Below are 20,334 nucleotides of genomic sequence, written 5' to 3' on the forward strand. Positions count from 1 at the left end.
TTGTTCTTCGAATAAAATCCATTATCATGGCCTGCAGGTCATCCATGTGATCTCCTTACCTACCTCTCCAGTTTCATACTGTGCCACTCTCCTTGCTTACTGCTCTCCAGCAAATATTTCAATAACTTGAACACTTCAAGCGCTTTCCTTCCTCCATAGCTTTTGCACATGCTATTCCCTCTGAATCTTCACATAGCTTACCCTTCTCATCTGTCCTTCTACTCAAAGAAAGCTGGCCACCTTTTCTGGAGGAGATCCTAGTAAGTCTCTATCACTGCTACCCTACTTATTTCTTTCATAACGCAAATTATTAGTTTGTAAATATAAATTACTTAGTTTTAACCTCCCCTACTAGACAATGCACTTCATTGAGGGTAGAGACCATGTTTGTCTTTTTCACCATTAACCTCCAGCACTTAGAGCAATGCCTAAGACAAAAATAGGCATTAGAATGTATGTGAATGAATGACTCTATTTTGTGTTCTTGGGGAAGCCTGGATCGGTGAATTACTTTACAAATGCAGATGCTTCACACTTAAACGTTGTGTTCTAGTTAGTAATGCAACAACAAAACACAAACAAAAGAACGCCACACACTCACTCAAAACATTTTGCACTTTGAAAATTATCAGTGCCTCCAAACTTTTCCCCCCTCACGTTGTGTCCATCTGCCCGTTCAAGTCCTTTATCATTTCTAATAAATGGTTTTTCGTTTTCTAAACTGATTTATAAGAGCTATTTGTATGTTAGCCTTTGATCGTTTGTTTTGCAGGTATTTTTTCCCAGACTGCCTTTTGACTATTTAGTTTTTGTTTTCATCCTAAGCCTGAACTACTCTAGTAAGGAGGTGCTGTCTGAGGTGACTCCAGAAAACCAGGTGAAGCTGGCTGGGTGGGAGGGTAAAAGGGCATGGTAGCAGGAGAGCACAGGGACTCTCAAAAGGAAAACAACTATTGATTACGCAAGTCCGGGCCCGCCTACCCTCCTGGGATCCTAGCCACCTACAGCCACTAGCAACCTCCTTCAGCCCGGAGCCTGGCGCGCCTGTCTGACGTCACGGACGCGCCGCACAGTTGACCCAGGCCGCGCAAACTCCGTGGCCGTCTACCGGGCGCGCAGAAGCGAATATTCTCGCGGCGCCGGAAGTCCAAGGCACGTGACCGGGTGACAGCGCTCGCTGGGCTGCAGGGCTCGCTTTAGGTGTTGCGGCACGGGATGGCGGAGGCGCCTCCTGTCTCAGGTACTGTCGTGGCCCGCGCGGGACTGGGCCCCTCTCGGGGAGCGGAAATTGAGTCAGTGACGAGTCCTAGGGCACCGGCCATTCGTATCGCGAGAGTGGCGCGTACTAGGGTTGGAGATAGTGGCTCGGAAGGGCCAAGCTACGCGCGTCGTGCGAACGGAGATCTTAACCATCCTTGACTGCGTGGTGAAGCCCGGCACCTGGTTTCTAAGGAAAATGGGTTTGTCCCGCTGAGTCGATGTGGGTGTCCCGCTCTCTCCAGGGCTCATCCCGGCCTTCCTAGGGCAGTGATATCCGACAGGCGGGCGTTGGCCGGGTCACCGCCCGTGACGGTGTCGGGCTCTCGACGCGCGGCGGGTTTGCTCGCTGCGCTTAAGATGTAGTCGTGCGTCCTGGGGCAGCGGCGCGTGCGCGAGCCGAGCACCCGTGGTTTCCAGTGTCAGCCTGCCACGAACTCGCAGTGTGGAGTCTCGTTTTCCTCATCTGTGAATTGGGAGTAAATAAGTCAATTACCGTGAAAGTTCCCGCCGCTGCTGTACCTGTTACACAATTGTTAGCTTACTTCCTCTCCCGGAGTTGCCTTTGTGTGCAGAGACAGCCTCATTTGGCTGTTAATAAAACATCCATTAACACTTCCTTCAGGGTACCTTAGATCTTTGTTTTCCCAACTCTTTGGACAGTGACCGAAAAGGAATATTTTACATGGTGACCTCAGTGCACACAGACATAAATATAAAAGCGAACCAAAAATTTCAGGAAGCAGTGGTTTTCCTTACTATATGCAATACGCTCTACTACATATTTCGTTTGAAAAAATACTTGTCCCAACCCACTGCATGATTTGATTTCATGACCCACTCTTTCTGAAAAACAGGGCAGCAGTTTGCAGCATGAGGTTTGTGAACAATCATGAATTTGAGTCTTCGTTCTGCTACCTACCAGCTGTTGGGGCACCGAGAAGAGTATATATGTATTTGTGTACTTGGTGGCAGGTAAAATGTATTTACTACTGTGGGTCTTGGTCAAAAAAGTTGGATAACACACTGCATTGGTGTACCCTAGTCCTGATTTAGGTATTAATTCATCTTGGAGTGTAGGGACCTTGTTAGGCTGGTGTTTTGTTCTTCTCCCACCCATTTTTTCCCCAGATCCTCTAAATTGGATCCGTTGGTCTTCCTATCCTTAGGCTCACTTCTGGCCCATTTCTACACCGTTCAATGTTTGAAGCAGAATTGAGTGGGGCTAGTTGTGAGTCATAGTTTGGGGCTATGGTGTTGTGCCCCAGGTTACAACCTCTGCCCCACCTACTGAGGCAAAGTCTCCTAGTCCAAAGACCTCCCCAGTCTGTCTCCTGTGCCTTAGTTTGTTTTTGCGTTAGTTCCTATTCCATGTTTTTATTTCAGCATCATCTCTAACCCACACCTCCATCCCCACTCAAGGTTTAATTCTCTTACCTGCTATTGTCCTGGAACACCAGCCCAGTCCAAGGGGTATCTTTCTGCCCATGGGCAGACTCTCCAGTGCCAACTTTGTCTCTGGACTCTATAATCTACAGTTGGATTTTCCCTTACTCTGCTCCACCCACCTGTTGGTCACCTACCATGGTATTATCTTGGATCTTACCTTATCTTATCTTGATCTTATCTTATCTTGGGTACCACTTGCACTATAGCCAAGCCTTGGGGATGAGACAGCCTATTTATTAACTTCCAGCTGCTCAAAATAGTGAAAAAATAAAGGTGTCTCAGATCTTTGTGTTCAGTTTCCTGTGCCCTTTTCCCCTTCCTCATGTCTCTCAAGGATCTTTTGGAGGGTTTTGCCCACTGCCTCATGTCTGGTGGAACACATACTTTATATGAATAGGCGCTGCCCTGTCTAGATTCTCAAGTTACATCAACTCTTTGCTGCTTAACATGAAAACACCCTCTTCGCATCCTTTACCAGGCTATTCTGGACAACTTTACTGACGTTTTTCTGCCCCTCTTACAGCCTTGCTTCTTCAAGCAGAAGAAAACTACACAATACCCACTTGGTCTAATCTACCCATTTCTCCCTTTAAGTTATCTCTTATATTTCTGGAACACCTTCTCTGCCACCTTCTGAATTTGTCTAATCCTCTTGCCGTTTTGTAAAGCCCTCCACCCCACCCCCAGAATTCTGCCCATTGAAAGCTTTAAGGACAAATCCTGGATTGAGAGAGAGGTTACCCTGTGACCTTTATGATCTCGCTCAGTTCTTAAGTATATGTTTCTGTGATACGGGCCGCCTAACCTCTCACATTAGAGCGGAGTATTAGAGTGTGATCTCTAGGGTCACATAGCCTGGGGTGGAATCCTGAATCTGCTTTGGAATACCCCTGTGGCCTTGGGCAAGTTACTTACTCTCTACAGTGTCTCAGTTTTCTCATCAGGAATGTAAGGATTAAATGAGTTAACATATGCAAAGTGCTTAGAATAGTGCCTGACACATGTTAAGTACCTAATAAATGTTAGGGCTTATTATTAAAACTGAAACCCGCAGGCTGTGCACTGCACCCATCTATGGTCGAGTCTGTGTTTCAGATAGTTTGTAGTCCTAACGACAACAATAAAGCACTATTTTAACCACTTTATGCATGTTACTAACCTTGCTTTAATCTTCATAGCAACTCTCTGAAGTAGGGATTCTTACTATTCCATTATTGAGATTAAGTAACTTGCATAAAGACACAAGTGATGGGCAGGGATTTAAACGCAAATTCCAGGCCCTGTTGATTCATAGAATATTCTGTATGCTACACATAGTTCTGACTTTGCTACTAACTGGTTTTGTATCCTTAGGCAAATCATTTCATCTTTGGACTTCAGGGACTGAGTTGACTGTAAAGAAGCATGTTAGGGGAAAAAATGAGTAGGTTGAAGGGACATATGCTTAATTTTTGAGACTCTGGAATTCTGAACCATATTACAGAGATTATATATGGAAAACCTAAAATATATTCCTGGGGGGAAGAGATGAGATGTACTCATCCTGCTGGGGAAGAGATGAGATGTACTCATCCTGCTAAGTACTGTCTGTGTGAAGTCTTACTTAAATTCCACAATGACCCTTTGGAATAGTATTATGAACTTTTGTCATGTATGAGGAAACTAAGGCTAAAAGCAATCAGGTGGTATCCCTATGCTCATACTATAAGTTGGAGGGCCAGACTTTAAACTGATTTTGGCTTACTCCAAAACCTGTTTACTTAATGCTACCTTAGAGTTTTGAAAGACCACATTGAACCTGCTGATTGATGTCTCACCCCTGAACTGTTTGCTGACCTTACATTTGTCGCTAAACATAAACGCGTTTATAAATAATACCCGATAGCCCAGGTGAGCAGTTTTACTTAGCAATTCAGCAGTATCTGTTGGTGAGGCTGCTGGATATGAGATGATCAGTCTTCCACAAGCACCTTGAACCTACCACCTTCACAGGAAACGTAGACCTTGTATAGAGACTGTTTTATACAAAGTCCCTAGGAAAGTAACTTTTAGATATGGCCTACAGTCTTCGGGCTTCATGAGTGACCAATTAATTTCTTTACTTGCATGTCTGTTTCTTATGTCCTAGGTACTTTTAAATTCAATACGGACGCTGCTGAGTTTATTCCTCAGGAGAGAAAAAATTCTGGTCTAAACTGTGGGAGTCAAAGGAGACTAGATTCTAATAAAATTGGTAGAAGAAATTATAGTTCACCACCTCCCTGTCACCGTTCCAGGCAAGTCCCTTATGATGACATCTCTGCTGTTCATCACAGTTATCCTTCAGGAAGCAAGCCTAAGAGTCAACAGACTTCTTTCCAATCCTATGCTACTAATAAATCACTCAAGAGCCATGGCCTTCCAAATCAACCTTGGCAGAAATTGAGGAGTGAAAAGCAGCATATCAGAGTCAAGAGAGCACAGGGTCTCACTGACCAGACCTCAGATGCAGCTGGCTTAGAAAGTGTGACCAAGTCAGAGAGTGGGACAGACCTCAGAGAGCACAGCCCTTCTGAGAGTGAGAAGGAAATTGTCGGTGCAGATCCCAGGGGAGCAAAGCCCAAAAAGGCAACCCAATTTGTATACAACTATGGTAGAGGACCAAAAGTCAAGGGGAAACTCAAAAGTGAGTGGGGTCACAGAATGACTCCCAAAGCTGAGGAGGCGGGACCTGAAAACACCAAACCTGTGGGGGTTATCCACCCTGATTCTTCAGATGCATCCTCTAGAAAAGGAGTAGCGGATGGGTATGGGGCCAGGCGCAGCGAGCAGAGAAGATACCCACAGAAGAGGCCTCCCTGGGAAGTGGAGGGGGCCAGGCCACGACCAGGCAGGAATACACCGAAACAGGAGGGCCAACGGCAAACAAACGCAGGATCCAGAAGCAACATGGCCTCCGTTCCAAAGGAAAATCTCAATGAAAGACCAGCAAAATCTGCCTGTGACAATGGGAACTTGGCAGTTGCCAGCAAGTCTTCGAGAAGGGTTGACCCAGAGAAATGTGCTGTAAGGAGGCAGGATCCTCAGGTAGCATCTTTCCCCCGAGGCAAACAGAACCACATGCTAAAGAATGTGGAAACACATACAGGTAAACCTACCTGAATGGGTGGAAATGTGTTCTCTCTCTCTTTTTTTTAAAAAAAATTTCTGAATAGGTAATATATTCATACAATTTAGAAACCAGAAAATATAAAAAGGTACATAGTAAAAGTCTCTTTCTATCCTTGTTCATCATCTCCTTCGGTCCTGCCACCACCTGCTTCCCTCCCCATTAGGTAACCACTTACTTAGTTTTTATATATTATAAGCAAATACAGGTAAGGAACGTTTTTCTTAACAAATAAGGAATTTAAAAATTGCAGGTATGGGTGGTATAGATGTTTGGTTACAAGATTTGTTTTGAATTCTGAAAGCACAAGTAGGGGGTGGTAACATCTCCACTGCCTCTCCTGGCTCCAGCCTGCATCATCTCTTGTCTGCTTATCTGCAACAGTTCCTAACTAATCTTGCCATCTCCAGTTTTTCTCTTTGAGTTCACCTCTTACGTCAGCCTCAGAAAGTGATCTTTCTAAAACACGTATTGAAGCACGTATCCCCTGCTTAATTCTGTTCACTTTTTCTCGTCACCTACAGATTCTGCCTTCTGCCTTACCCAACAGCCTCATCTTCTGCTGCCTCAGTCTCCACCACATTTTACTCCCTGGACTCTATACTGTCATCTTTCCATGCTGTTGCATATGTGGCTCCTTCTGTCTACACTGTCTACTACTCAGCTCACTGGTGAATTCTTACTCATTCTTCAAAAGCTATAGTTTAGTCACATGTCCAGAAAACCTTTTGTCACCTCCACAGATGGCATTAATCTTTTCCAGCTCTGTGATATGTCCTTCCCTTACATACACATGCTTCTTTATAGCACTTACCAGTGGAAATCATCATTTGTTTATGTGTCAGTGCCCTCCACTAGTTTATATGCTCCTTGAAAGCAGAGACCATATTTTTCCTTTCAGTATCTCTATTGCCTAACACAGCTCTTAGAACACAGTAGGTACTCAGCTCTGACTGTTGGAAAGTTCTTTCTTACATTAAACTGAAAACTTCTTTCCTGTAAATATTTCCTGTCTCCTAGTTCAAATTCTGTCCTCTGGAACTACACAGCAACTAGTCTCTCTCCTCACAGCTTCCTTCCCACTCATTGCACATCAGCTCTTTGCAGTATTGGAAGACACTTCTCATTTTACCCTGAGTATATATTTTATCCAGGCTAAATAGCTTCATTCTGCCAGCTTTTTGTCATGGACCTTCACCATTCTGGTCTCCCTCCAGTTTAATGTGACATACAGCCTAACACAGGGAGCCACCACCTGCCCAGGCCTGTTTTGTTTTTACACAGGCCTATAGTTCTAGTTCTCATTTGCTTCACCAGTCAGTCCTTCTTGGGATCTCGACTTGTGTATGAACAAAGGCAATGTTATACCAGAGTTGTTCTTGAATTCTCAAGGCTGGTTAATAGTTTCCTATTGATTCATAACAAATTACCACAAATGTAGTGGCTTAAGATAACACAGCTTTACTGTGTCATGGTTTCTGTGGGTCAGGTGTCTGGGTACAGGTTAGCTGAGCTTTCTACTCAGGGTCTCACAGGACTGAAATCTGGCCAGGGATGCAGTCTCATCTGATGTGTGGGGTCCTTCTTGATGCTCACTGGTTGTTCAGAGGATTTAGTTCCTAATGGGTGTAAGATTGAGGTCCCCATTTTCTTGCTGGCTGGGGATCACTCTCAGCTCTTGAGGGGCCACCCGCAATTCCTTACCACATGGCCCTCTTCACAGCATGGTAGTTTGCTTCTTCAGAGCCTACAGGAAAGAATCTGCTACAGATTCTTTACATCTCTCTGACTTCTGTCTCTGATCACTAGACTCTTTTAAAAGGGCTCACTTGATCAGATCAAGTCCACCCATACTTGAGGGGAGATTATCCAGGGCATGCGCACAAGGAGCTGGGAATCTTGGAGGCCATCTTAGAGTTCTGCCTAACAAATCTCTCTGGCTTCACATCCCAGCATTTTCTTGAGACCTCTTTATTCATATTTATTGAGTAGATGCCATGTGCCAAGCACTGTTCTAGGTACTGGGAATACAGCACTAATGAGATTTACGTTCTGGTAGGGAAGACAGGTAGAAAGCACTTAAATATTTAATATGTCAGGTGATGATAAGAGCTAAAATATAAAGCAGGGTTTTTTAAAAATTTATTTTTGGCTGCATTGGGTCTTCATTGCTGCGTGTGGACTTTCTCTAGTTGTGGCGAGCGGGGACTACTCTTTGTTGCGGTGTGCAGGCTTCTCATTGCGGTGGCTTCTCTTGTGGAGAGAGGGCTCTAGGCGCGTGGGCTTCAGTAGTTGTGGCACACGGGCTCAGTAGTTGTGGCTCATGAGCTCTAGAGTGCAGGCTCAGTAGTTGTGGCGCACGGGGGCTTAGTTGCTCCACGGCATGTGGGATCTTCCCGGACCAGGGCTCGAATCCGTATCCCTTGCATTGGCAGGTGGATTCTTAACCACTGCGCCACCAGGGAGGTCCCATAAAGCAGTTTAAGAGGACAGGGTAACAGGGGCGCCAGTTTACATAGGTTGGTCTCTTTGATAAGGAGACATTTGAACATAGACCAGAAGGAAGTGCAGAAGTGCACCACGTGGCTCTCCGGAGAAGGGCATTTCAGGCAGAGAGAGAAGCAAGTGTAGATTGGGGTGGGAGGGGGGGGCGTTGTAAGCAATGAAGAGGTGGGCAGTAGGGGAGGTCAGAGAAATCACAGGGGCTGGGTCACGTGAGACTCTTAGATTTGGTTCTGAGTAGGAAGATGAGAAGCAGCTGGGAGGTTTTTGGAGACGGGATGGCATGATCTTACAAGCATTCTAAAATGATCACTCAGTCAGCTGTGTGAGGAATGGGCCCTAAGGAAGCAAGGGATGAGTTAGGAGGCTGTTGTGGTAATTCAGGTACTTGATGGAGACTTGGATGAAGGTATCAGTGGTGGAAGAGGTAAGAATTGGTTAGACTCTGGGTGTATTTGGGAGGTAAAGCTGACAGAATTTACAGATAGACTGGATGGTGGATGCGGGAGCATGAGAGGAGTGCAGGATGCAGCCAGGGTGTTGTCCGTGAGCAACGCGGAAGGCGAGAACTGCCGCACGGTGCAGTGGTAGCGCATGGGAGGGGAAAGCGGTGTTCGTTTTTTAAACTTTTCACTTTGGAATAATTTTAGATTTATAGAAAGTTTGCAAAGATAGAACAGAGAATTCCCATACACCCTTCACCCAGCTCCCTGTAATGTTAACATCTTTGTCAAAACTAAGAAATTAACACTGGTACCATGGTACTGACTAAACTTCAGACTTTCTTTTTTTTTTTTTTTTTTGGCCACACCGGGAGGCTTCCAGCGAGGCTTGTGGGATCTTAGTTTTTTGACCAGGGATTGAACTCGTGCCCTTGGCAGTGAAAGCGCAGAGTCCTAACCACTGGACCGCCAGGGAATTCCCCCGGACTTTAGTTGGATTTCACCAGTTTTCCCACTAATACCCTTTTTCTGCTCCAGGGTCCAATCCAGGATACCACATTGCATTTAATCAGCATGTGTCCTTATTCTCCTCCAATCTGTGACAATTTCTTAGCCTTTCCTTGTTGGAAAACGTGTTTTTGCGTATGTTTTGCTTTGTCTCCTCCTTCTTCAGGAAAGATAAAGAATTTGGTTCAATTTATTAGATTTGAGTTGTCTACTAGACTACCGTATGGGTATGTTAAGTAGAGAGTTGGATATAAAATTCACGGAAGAGATCTGGACTAGAGGTTTAAATTGGGGCATTGTCAGTGAAGAGATGGTGTTTAGTGGACTAGAGGAGGTCACCTAAGGTGTGAGTGTAGTTAGACAAAATAAGAGTGAGGATGGAGCCTACCTAGGCTTGGCTGGAAAATGAGCATCCAATAAAGGAAACGGAAAAAGAGTAAACAACTAGGATGTGAAATGTTCTAAACACCAAGTAAAGAAATTCAAGGAGGAGGGACTGATAATTGTGCTAAATGCTGTTGATCAGTACAGAAGGATATCTGCACATTGACTGTTGGATTTGGCAATGTGAAGGCTACTGGTCTTTTTTTTTTTTTTTGAATTTTATTTTATTTATTTTTTTACACAGCAGGTTCTTATTAGTTATCGATTTTATACATATTAGTGTACATATGTCAATCCCAATCTCCCAATTCATTGCACCACCACCACCCCCCTACCCCGCCGCTTTCCCCACTTGGTGTTCATACGTTTGTTCCCTACATCTGTGTCTCAATTTCTGCCCTGCAAACCGGTTCATCTGTACCATTTTTCTAGGTTCCACATATATGCGTTAATATACGATATTTGTTTTTCTCTTTCTGACTTATTTCACTCTGTATGACAGTCTCTAGATTCATCCACGTCTCTACAAATGAACCAATTTCGTTCCTTTTTATGGCTGAGTAATATTCCATTGTATATATGTACCACATCTTCTTCATCCATTCGTTTGTCGATGGGCATTTAGGTTGCTTCCATGACCTGGTTATTGTAAATAGTGCTGCAGTGAACATTGGGTTGCATGTGTCTTTTTTTTTTTTTTTTTTTTTTTCCCACACACACACACTGTATTTTATTTTTACAAGACATAAATAGACTGACACCAAGCATTGTACATGGATGACCACAACAAAAGCAACAATGATTGCAATTACCAAACATGAAACACACTCATACTATGTCATAATATTGACATTCAGTCCAGTAATCCTCCACTGTAACAGCTCCTTTACTTTGCAGTGAAAATTGATTTGTATATTCTTTGCCTCTGAGTCCTTGTGGGATTTTTTTTTTTTTTTAATTCAGACAGAAAGTCACAAAAATTATACTCATCCTCATCAGTTCACTCAGTCCCATGTAATTAATTGTTGTTTTTTTTTCATCTTGATCTTTTGTTAGCACTTTTATGAGTTCATCAGTTTTTCATCAGAGTTCTGAAAATGCTTATTCATTCAGTTCAGCAGTACAGTCAGTTACCAGAAACCTGTACTTATCAGAGTCTTTTCCATGAATTTCTTGAAGATGAAACCCTTTTATAGGAACATATTTGCAAAATCATCAGAGTACACCCAGAACTGTCTGTAAATGAAAAAAGACTTAAAAATGACCACGGTAAAAGATTTGATGAAAGTTCATAATAATGCAGTTGACAAGAAAATTAGTTATTTCTGAGATATACATTTTAAAGTAATAACTAGGATTATGACTTATAACATTATACCAGAACATATAAGATTTTTAGAAATTTCATGTAATGTCTGAAACATTTATATTAACATATTTCCATACATATTTCCATACAAATACAAATATAAGATTTTAGAAATTTCATGTAATGTCTGAAACATTTATATTAACATATTTCCATACATATTTCCATACAAATACAAATATAAGATTTTAGGAATTTCATGTAATGTCTGAAACATTTATATTAACATATTTCCATACAAATAACCCAATGAAAGTTTAGTATTAGTTGTTTTGTTTGTTTTTTTATACTGCAGGTTCTTATTAGGCATCAATTTTATACACATCAATGTATACATGTCAATCCCAATCGCCCAATTCAGCACACCACCATCCCCACCTCACCGCAGTTTTCCCCCCTTGGTGTCCATATGTCCATTCTCTACATCTGTGTCTCAACTTCTGCCCTGCAAACTGGCTCATCTGTACCATTTTTCTAGGTTCCACATACATGCATTAATATACGATATTTGTTTTTCTCTTTCTGACTTACTTCACTCTGTATGACAGTCTCTAGATCCATCCACGTCTCAACAAATGACTCAATTTCGTTCCTTTTTATGGCTGAGTAATATTCCATTGTATATATGTACCACATCTTCTTTATCCATTCGTCTGTTGATGGGCATTTAGGTTGCTTCCATGACCTGGCTATTGTAAATAGTGCTGCAATGAACATTCGGGTGCATGTGTCTTTTTGAATTACGGTTTTCTCTGGGTATATGCCCAGTAGTGGGATTGCTGGGTCATATGGTAATTCTATTTTTAGTTTTTTAAGGAACCTCCATATTGTTCTCCATAGTGGCTGTATCAATTTACATTCCCACCAACAGTGCAAGAGGGTTCCCTTTTCTCCACACCCTCTCCAGCATTTGTTGTTTGTAGATGTTCTGATGATGCCCATTCTAACAGGAGTGAGGTGATACCTCATTGTAGTTTTGATTTGCATTTCTCTAATAATTAGTGATGTTGAGCATCTTTTCATGTGCTTCATGGCCGTCTGTATGTCTTCTTTGGAGAAATGTCTATTTAGGTCTTCTGCCCATTTTTGGATTGGGGTGTTTGTTTCTTTGATATTGAGCTGCATGAGCTGTTTATATATTTTGGAGATTAATCCTTTGTCCGTTGATTCGTTTGCAAATATTTTCTCCCATTCTGAGGGTTGTCTTTTCGTCTTGTTTATGGTTTCCTTTGCTGTGCAAAAGCTTTGAAGTTTCATTAGGTCCCACTTGTTTATTTTTGTTTTTATTTCCATTACTCTAGGAGGTGGATCAAAAAAGATCTTGTTGTGATTTATGTCAAAGAGTGTTCTTCCTATGTTTTCCTCTAAGAGTTTTATAGTGTCCAGTCTTATATTTAGGTCTCTAATCCATTTTGAGTTTATTTTTGTGTATGGTGTTAGGGAGTATTCTAATTTCATTCTTTTACATGTAGCTGTCCAGTTTTCCCAGCACCACTTATTGAAGAGACTGTCTTTTCTCCATTGTATATCTTTGCCTCCTTTGTCATAGATTAGTTGACCATAGGTGCGTGGGTTAATCTCTGGGCTTTCTATCTTGTTCCATTGATCTATGTTTCTGTTTTTGTGCCAGTACCATATTGTCTTGATTACTGTAGCTTTGTAGTATAGTCTGAAGTCAGGGAGTCTGATTCCTCCAGCTCCATTTTTTTGCCTCAAGACTGCTTTGGCTATTCGGGGTCTTTTGTGTCTCCATACAAATTTTAAGATGATTTGTTCTAGCTCCGTAAAAAATGCCATTGGTAATTTGATAGGGATTGCATTGAATCTGTAGATTGCTTTGGGTAGTATACTCATTTTCACAATGTTGATTCTTCCAATCCAAGAACATGGTATATCTCTCCATCTGTTGGTATCATCTTTAATTTCTTTCATCAGTGTCTTATAGTTTTCGGCATACAGGTCTTTTGTCTCCCTAGGTAGGTTTATTCCTAGGTATTTTATTCTTTTTGTTGCAATGGTAAATGGGAGTGTTTCCATAATTTCTCTTTCAGATTTTTCATCATTAGTGTATAGGAATGCAAGAGATTTCTGTGCATTAATTTTGTATCCTGCAACTTTACCATATTCATTAATTAGCTCTAGCAGTTTTCTGGTGGCAATTTTAGGATTCTCTATGTATAGTATCATGTCATCCGCAAACAGTGACAGTTTTACTTCCTCTTTTCCAATTTGTATTCCTTTTATTTCTTTTTCTTCTCTGATTGCCGTGGCTAGGACTTCCAGAACTATGTTGAATAATAGTGGTGAGAGTGGACATCCTTGTCTCGTTCCTGATCTTAGAGGAAATGCTTTCAGTTTTTCACCATTGAGAATGATGTTTGCTGTGGGTTTGTCGTATATGGCCTTTATTATGTTGAGGTAGGTTCCCTCTATGCCCACTTTCTGGAGAGTTTTTATCATAAATGGGTGTTGAATTTTGTCAAAAGCTTTTTCTGCATCTATTGAGATGATCATATGGTTTTTATTCTTCAATTTGTTAATATGGTGTATCACATTGATTGATTTGCGTATATTGAAGAATCCTTGCATCCCTGGGATAAATCCCACTTGATCATGGTGTATGATCCTTTTAATGTGTTGTTGGATTCTGTTTGCTAGTATTTTGTTGAGGATTTTTGCATCTATATTCATCAGTGATATTGGTCTGTAATTTTCTTTTTTTGTAGTGTCTTTGTCTGGTTTTGGTATCAGGGTGATGGTGGCCTCATAGAATGAGTTTGGGAGTGTTCCTTCCTCTGCAATTTTTTGGAAGAGTTTGAGAAGGATGGGTGTTAGCTCTTCTCTAAATGTTTGATAGAATTCACCTGTGAAGCCATCTGGTCCTGGACTTTTGTTTGTTGGAAGATTTTTAATCACAGTTTCAATTTCATTACTTGTGATTGGTCTGTTCATATTTTCTGTTTCTTCCTGATTCAGTCTTGGAAGGTTATACCTTTCTAAGAATTTGTCCATTTCTTCCAGGTTGTCCATTTTATTGGCATAAAGTTGCTTATAGTAGTCTCTTAGGATGTTTTGTATTTCTGCGGTGTCTGTTGTAACTTCTCCTTTTTCATTTCTGATTTTATTGATTTGAGTCCTCTCCCTCTTTTTCTTGATGAGTCTGGCTAATGGCTTATCAATTTTGTTTATCTTCTCAAAGAACCAACTTTTAGTTTTATTGATCTTTGCTATTGTTTTCTTTGTTTCTATTTCATTTATTTCTGCTCTGATCTTTATGATTTCTTTTCTTCTGCTAACTTTGGGTTTTGTTTGTTCTTCTTTCTCTAGTTTCTTTAGGTGTAAGGTTAGATTGTTTACTTGAGATTTTTCTTGTTTCTTTAGGTAGGCTTGTATAGCTATAAACTTCCCTCTTAGAACTGCTTTTGCTGCATCCCATAGGTTTTGGGTCGTCGTGTTTTCATTGTCATTTGTCTCTAGGTATTTTTTTATTTCCTCTTTGATTTCTTCAGTGATCTCTTGGTTATTTAGTAACGTATTGTTTAGCCTCCATGTGTTTGTCTTTTTTACGTTTTTTTCCCTGTAATTCATTTCTAATCTCATAGCGTTGTGGTCAGAAAAGATGCTTGGTATGATTTCAATTTTCTTAAATTTACTGAGGCTTGATTTGTGACCCAAGATGTGATCTATCCTGGAGAATGTTCCGTGCGCACTTGAGAAGAACGTGTAATCTGCTGTTTTTGGATGGAATGTCCTATATATATCAATTAAATCTATCTGGTCTTTTGTGTCATTTAAAGCTTCTGTTTCCTTATTTATTTTCATTTTGGATGATCTGTCCATTGGTGTAAGTGAAGTGTTAAAGTCCCCCACTATTATTGTGTTACTGCCGATTTCCTCTTTTATAGTTGTTAGCAGTTGCCTTATGTATTGAGGTGCTCCTATGTTGGGTGCATATATATTTATAATTGTTATATCTTCTTCTTGGATTGATTCCTTGATCATTATGTAGTGTCCTTCCTTGTCTCTTGTAACATTATTTTAAAGTCTACTTTATCTGATATGAGTATTGCTACTCCAGCTTTCTTTTGATTTCCATTTGCATGGAATATCTTTTTCCATCCCCTCACTTTCAGTCTGTATGTGTCCCTAGCTCTGAAGTGGGTCTCTTGTGGACAGCATATATATGGGTCTTGTTTTTGTATCTATTCAGCAAGCCTGTGTCTTTTGGTTGGATCATTTAATCCATTCACGTTTAAGGTAATTATAGATATGTATGTTCCTATGACCACTTTCTTAATTGTTTGGGGTTTGTTTTTGTAGGTGCTTTTCTTCTCTTGTGTTTCCCACTTACAGAAGTTCCTTTAGCATTTGTTGTAAACGTGGTTTGGTGGTGCTGAATTCTCTTAGCTTTTGCTTTCTGTAAAGGTTTTAATTTCTCCATCAAATCTAAATGAGATCCTTGCCGGGTAGAGTAATGTTGGTTGTAGGTTCTTCCGTTTCATCACTTTAAGTATGTCATGCCACTCCCTTCTGGCTTGTAGAGTTTCTGCTGAGAAATCAGCTGTTAACCTTATGGGAGTTCCCTTGTATGTTATTTGTCGTTTTTCCCTTGCTGCTTTCAATAATTTTTCTTTGTCTTTAATTTTTGCCAATTTGATTACTGTGCGTCTCGGCGTGTTTCTCCTTGGGTTTATCCTGTATGGGGCTCTCTGTGCTTCCTGGACTTGGGTGGCTCTTTCCTTTCCCATGTTAGGGAAGTTTTCGACTGTTATCTCTTCAAATATTTTCTCGGGTCCTTTCTGTCTCTCTTCTCCTTCTGGGACCCCTATAATGTGAATGTTGTTGCATTTAATGTCCCTGAGGTCTCTTATGTTGTCTTCATTTCTTTTCATTCTTTTTTCTTTATTCTGTTCAGCAGCAGTGAATTCCACCATTCTGACTTCCAGGGCACTTATCCATTTTCTGCCTCAGTTATTCCGCTGTTGATTCCTTCTAGTGTATTTTTCATTTCAGTTATTGTATTGTTCATCTCTGTTTGTTTGTTCTTTAATTCTTCTAGGTCTTTGTTAATCATTTCTTGCATCTTCTCAATCTTTGCCTCCATTCTTATTCCGAGGTCCTGGATCATCTTCGCTATCGTTATTCTGAATTCTTTTTCTGGAAGGTTGCCTATCTCCACTTCATTTAGTTGTTTTTCTGGGGGTTTTTCTTGTTCCTTCATCTGGTACATAGCCCTCTGCCTTTTCATCTTGTCTGTCTTTCTGTGAATGTGGTTTTTGTTCCACAGGCTGCAGGATTGTAGTTCTTCTAGTTTCTGCTTTCTGTCCTCTGGTGGATGAGGCTATCTAAGAAGCTTGAGCAAGTTTCCTCAAGGTTACTGGTCTTGCTAAGAGCAGTTTTAGTGGAGTAGTGGAGATGAAAGCTTGATTGGAATAGAAAGAGAGGCTTACCCCAAATATAAGTGTCCGTGGCTGTTTGAGAGTGGGCTTTGCTTGCTCTCACTCTGTACTGAGAGAACCTAGCACTGCCCAGTCCTCCCAGACTGCCTGGATCCCTCATTCTGCAGTAACAAAACCCCCTATATCCTTAATTTGTTTTGGCTCTGCTCCTGCTCTTAATTGACCTATGGCCTTCTCTCGGGTCATCTATTAGCCTCCAAATCTCCCAGCCCCAGCCTCATTTATTAATGCATCTACCGTGTATCTTTTTTCTGCCCCAGTGATTCTCAAGGTATAGTCACAGATCAGCAGCTGTTGGCAACACCTGGGAACTTGTTAGAAATGCACATTCTTGGGCCTCACCTCAGAGTTAGTCAACAGAAATTCTGGGTGTGGGGCCCAGCAGTCTCTTCTTTTAACAAGTCTCCAGGTGATTCTCATGCACATTCAAGTTTGAGAACTACTGATTTACCATAAATCCTGCTGTTGTTCTGGGTGACTTCAGTGATCATGTGGGTTATATCATCCTCAGGTTCTTTGATCTTGTCACCTGCAGTGACCTTCATATCCATTCCACCTCCGCACCCACTACCAAGGAAATGACCCTGGGGATGCCCCGTCTCTGAAATCCTAAAGTCCTGTGTTCTGCTTTCTGACCATAACCTCCTGTCCTTTTGGCTCTCCCAGTCTCTTCCACCCATTATCAGTTCAGTCTCCATCCTTCTTCATCCCCTCTTCAGGCTAGGCCTTATTGAAGGTCATTTGAAGTATTATCCTTCTGCCAAGACATTTGGCAGGATCCCAGCCCTGGATGGATGCTGCAGTCTAGCTTTTCTACCCTATCTGGATAACAGAATGCCATTTCAGGAAATCGTATAACAGTATAGATTTGGCACTGCTGCAAATTCATTCGCCCTCTGAGGAAAGCCTTCCTGATCACCCTGTTTAAAACTATAATACTTCCCCCACTGCCGACCCTCACTAACCTCTTTTCCTGGCTTATTTTTTTCCATAGCACTTATCACTATTTGATGATACTACTTATTTTCATTATTTATTTGTTTATTGGCTACCTTCCACCACGAGATAGTAAACTTCATAAGGGCAGAAGATTTCTGTCTCTCTTGTTCACTGTATATCCTTAGTGTCTAAAGAGTGTCTGGTACATGGTCGGTTCCCAGTAAATACTTTTGAATAGTGGTCTCCAGCTCAGCTGGCTTTCAGCACTGCCCTTTTCCCCTTTTATGACCTTGGGCAGCTGTCCCTCCCATTTTCATCTAAGACTACTACAAACCTTTTCCACACTTATTCAAACCTTCCTAACATTGATCTCTTAACCTTAGTGGACCTCCTTGCCTCCTACTTCACTGAGAAAGGGGAGGTCATCCCTGAGAAAGGGCATAATTTTCTCAACTTTTTGCTTTCTCTAAGCAAACTCAGAGACATCTGTGCCTGTTACTCCTTTTCTTTCATTCTGAGATCTCTTTTATTTCCTTTCATCAACCTTTCCACATCTACTACTCCAAGTTCTAAACCTGAAGCTCTTCCTGAGTCTGTCCTGCCCTCTAAAAGAAAAACTTCCCCCATACGGGACCTCCCAGGAGTGTTTCTTTCCTTCCATTCAGTCTCATCAAGAGTCATCTACTCTGTGTCCTTTTCCCTATTCTGACTCATGTCTCAGTCCTCTGGCATCATCACCACTTGACTCAGAGCTACTGGTAAGGTCACTAATGACTCAGTCCTTACTATTATCCTGGACTTCCCTTTGAGTTGGACACAACGGAGTCTTTTCTGAAATGTAACTTCCTTGACTCCTTTGATACCACACACTTCTGGTCCTCCTTGTTCTCCTTGACTGTTCTTGTTTATGTCCTTCACGCTTCTCTTCCTCCACCTCTTTCCTAAATGTTGGTGTTTCCTAGGGCTTTATCTCAGCCCTCTCTTCTTACTTGATAAGGCTTCATTGGGAGATAACAACCAGTTCTGTACTTTCAAACCACTGCCTCTGGGCTGTCCTGATTTCTAAACCTTTACCTCCAGCCCCTAAGCTCTGCCATAGGCCTTAGACTCACATAAATAAAAGTGATGTCTGACATGTGCTTCAGACTCAGCAAGACCATCTTGAACACGTTGATCATGCTTACGTTGTATTAGCTTTTTAAAAACAGCTGCCTTACCTTAAATAAGGTAGCTTACTAAAGTTGATAGGTTAATTTACCTTTATTCCCACCATCCAGATATAATCAGCTTTAACCTTTTATTCTGTTTCCTTAAAGAATTTTTCAGTGCTCAGTTTTACATAGTTGAAATCATATAATAAAAATAATCTTTATTCTTTTTTGCTTATATAATGTAATATTTTTCCACTCATTAAGAGATCTTTGTAAACCTTATTTTAAATTAATATATAATATGCCATAAATAGATATGCATTAATATTTAAACAATCTCTACCTCCTCCCTTTTTTTTTGCTGATATATTTTAAAGTAAATTCCAGATATCAGGTTATTTCACCTTCATATACTTTTAGGTTACATCTATTTAAAAAATATGGCCGTTTTCTAATATAATCACAGTGCCATTATTGTGCTTAACAAAATTAGCAATAATTCCTTGAAATCATCTAATACCTGGTCCACAGTTGAATTTCCCTGTTTGCCTCAAAAATGTCTTTTTACACTTGGATTTTTCAAATCAGGATTGTTTTAGGTTTTGTTTTGTTTTTTTAGAGACAGTTATTTATTGGTGTATCTGAAAAGTTTGTAGTCCATTCTCCAGACAGGTCTCTGTTCTTCTTATTTAAGTGGGTTGTCACTCTCTTTACTGACATACTATCAAAGTAAAAGTATAGAGAAGATACAGTCATGACTGGGGAATGATGGAGAAGCCCTAGTGGGAGAGGGCCTAGGATTGAAGAAGAGCCAGTGGTCAGGATAGGGCTGCATCCAGCATGGACAAGAGTCTTGCACCTGAAATGTGATAGTTCACTAGCAGAGAACTATTCCAGAATAGTACCGTGTTTTACATATGTTACACACTTAGATAAAACTGAAATGTTGGTGAAAGAATTATACTGTTTCTCTTTCTAGTATGTTTCTAGAACCTTTTACTATTATTTTATTTATTATTTTCATTCATTCATGCAACAGGTATTATTGAGTACCTTCTATGTGTAGAGTTAGGAAATAAACAAGGTAAAATAAGTAAAATATATGATAGATAGACTTAAGTGGTGTGAAGAAAGATAAGAGATAGGGAATGCTGAGGGAGTGGGTTACAGTTTTTTTGGTTTTTTTGGGGGGGGTTCCAGTTTTTAAAGTGTGGCCAGAGACTGCCTTATTGAGAAGACCACATTTTGAGTAAACACCTGAAGTGGGTGAGGGACTGAGCTGTGCAAATGTCTGGGGGACAGTATTCTAGGCAGAGGGAATAGCAAGTTGTAAAGACCTTCCCCCAGGAATCTGCCTCCTAGTTTAGGGCTGGGAAGGAGGCAGTGTCGTCTCAGAGTGGTGGCCTAGGGAAAGAGGAATCACAGATGAGGACCGGGAGGCAATGAAGGCCATTGTAAGGACTTTGGCTTTTACAGGCATGTGATGTAGGAACCATTGGCAAGTTCTGAGCAGAGGAGTGTATCATCTATTAATAATTTGCATTTTGACGGGCTCCCTCTGGCTGCTGTGGTGAGAATAGACTGAAGTAGGAAGACTAGTTAGGAAGCCATTGTAATAATCCAGGTGAGTGGATAGTGGCTTAGACCAGAGTGTTAGCAGCAGAGGTTGGATTCTGGATATATTTTGAAGGTAGAGCCAGCAGGGTTTGCCGACATACTGAACATG

General features: G+C 41.2%; 1 protein-coding gene across 9 annotated transcripts in view; it reads left to right on the forward strand.

The window, feature by feature from the left end:
• Positions 1–1,052: 1,052 nt before the first annotated feature.
• The window catches only part of NFX1 (nuclear transcription factor, X-box binding 1), a 79,595-nt gene continuing 60,313 nt past the window's right edge, over positions 1,053–20,334 (forward strand). For 2 of the 9 annotated variants that reach the window (XR_014265341.1, XR_014265342.1), the window contains exons 1-2: positions 1,056–1,240; positions 4,835–5,833. Coding sequence is in view for 6 of the 9 variants with exons in the window: in XM_082467552.1 (XP_082323678.1) it covers positions 1,216–1,240; positions 4,835–5,833 (1,024 nt within the window). In the remaining 3 variants the exon portion in view is untranslated. Of the gene's footprint in view, positions 1,241–2,114; positions 2,233–4,834; positions 5,834–20,334 lie in introns of all 9 variants that reach the window. The other 7 variants (XR_014265343.1, XM_082467548.1, XM_082467550.1 and 4 more) reach the window with 5 other exon arrangements.

This window comes from Balaenoptera physalus (genome assembly GCF_965194825.1).
Source record: "Balaenoptera physalus genome assembly, chromosome: 7".
Taxonomy (NCBI): domain Eukaryota; kingdom Metazoa; phylum Chordata; class Mammalia; order Artiodactyla; family Balaenopteridae; genus Balaenoptera; species Balaenoptera physalus.